Source organism: Mesitornis unicolor, unplaced genomic scaffold, assembly GCF_000695765.1.
Source record: "Mesitornis unicolor isolate BGI_N332 unplaced genomic scaffold, ASM69576v1 scaffold11225, whole genome shotgun sequence".
Lineage (NCBI taxonomy): Eukaryota > Metazoa > Chordata > Aves > Mesitornithiformes > Mesitornithidae > Mesitornis > Mesitornis unicolor.
In genome coordinates this window covers 654-1,778 of record NW_010186174.1, presented here as the reverse complement: position 1 = coordinate 1,778, position 1,125 = coordinate 654, and the positions used below count along the sequence as shown (strand labels likewise).

At 54.8% G+C, this 1,125-nt stretch overlaps 1 protein-coding gene across 1 annotated transcript; it reads left to right on the top strand.

Annotated features, from left to right (window-relative positions):
- Positions 1-81: 81 nt before the first annotated feature.
- On the top strand, positions 82-555 carry LOC104541099 (zinc finger protein 773-like). The gene has a single exon (XM_010185072.1). The coding sequence runs from the start codon at positions 82-84 to the stop codon at positions 553-555; it is 474 nt and encodes a 157-aa protein (XP_010183374.1).
- The last annotated feature ends 570 nt before the right edge of the window (positions 556-1,125 follow it).

The following is a 1,125-nucleotide window of genomic DNA, read 5'->3' as shown; positions in this document are numbered from 1 at the left end:
GTCAGGAACAAGGCCACCCTGGTCCAGCATCAGAAGACCCACGGCCGTAAAAAACTCCACCAGTGCAAACAGTGCTGGAAAATGTTTAAAGAAAAGAAGATTGTGATCCAGCACCAGCGGATCTGCAGCGGTGAGAGGCCCTACAAGTGTGGGGAGTGTGGGAAGAGCTTTGCACATGGCTCCAGCCTGTTCACACACCAGCGCATCCACAGTGGTGAGAGGCCCTACAAGTGTGGGGAGTGTGGGAAGAGCTTTGTGCACAGCTCCAACCTGATCAAACACCAGCACATCCACAGCGGTGAGCGGCCCTACAAGTGTGGGGAGTGTGGGAAGGCTCTTAAATATAGCTCCAGCCTGATCAGACACAAGCAGACCCACATGGGCGAGCAGCCTTACGCCTGCGACCAGTGCCAGGAGAGCTTCCGGTTCAACAAACGCAGGTTGGCCAAGCACCGGTTGACCCACACCCGCAAGAAGCCCGATGACTGCCCAAGTGCAGGAGAGCTGCAGGCAGAGCCCCCACCTCACCCAGCACCAGCGGAGCCACACTGGTGAGAAGCCCTACACCTGCGCCCACGCTGTCAGCCCAAGCTCTACCTTGACCCTCCATCGCCGCACCCACAGCAGTGAGAACCCTTACACCTCTCTGAGTGTGGGAAGAGCTTTGGATGCACCCCAACCTGGTCAAACATCTCCAGACCCACACCGGGTAGAAGCCCCATGGCTGTGGCAAGTGCTTTCATGGGAAGCATGTTGTGGTTCTACAGTTGATCTGTCACCCGATGTCTCCCCACCTGGAGGGGGTTCAGTAACAGGCAGAGAGATTCTTGAGTTTAAACATATCTATTTTAAATAATAATAAAATGTCTATTAGTAGTAATTGTAACATGAAATGTATGGAATTTTTGTATTATATTGAGGACAAGCCACCTGGAGCATGGCAAACAGGGCGGGTAAACACGGCATGGTGCAGCATTTTATGGGCAGTTCGCACAGGAAGGGCGAGCGGAAAGGCTGCTGAGGTTCAGCCACAGCAGCCGGTGAGCAATGGTTACCACCAGGCAGAGAGCCAAGGCCTCTCTCAGCCATGCACCCACCAAGGCAGACACAGCTTGGCCGCACGGG

Excerpts from the sequence above, each read along its gene's own strand:
- LOC104541099 (XM_010185072.1), top strand. The coding sequence starts at position 82 with ATGTTTAAAGAAAAGAAGATTGTGATCCAGCACCAGCGGATCTGCAGC.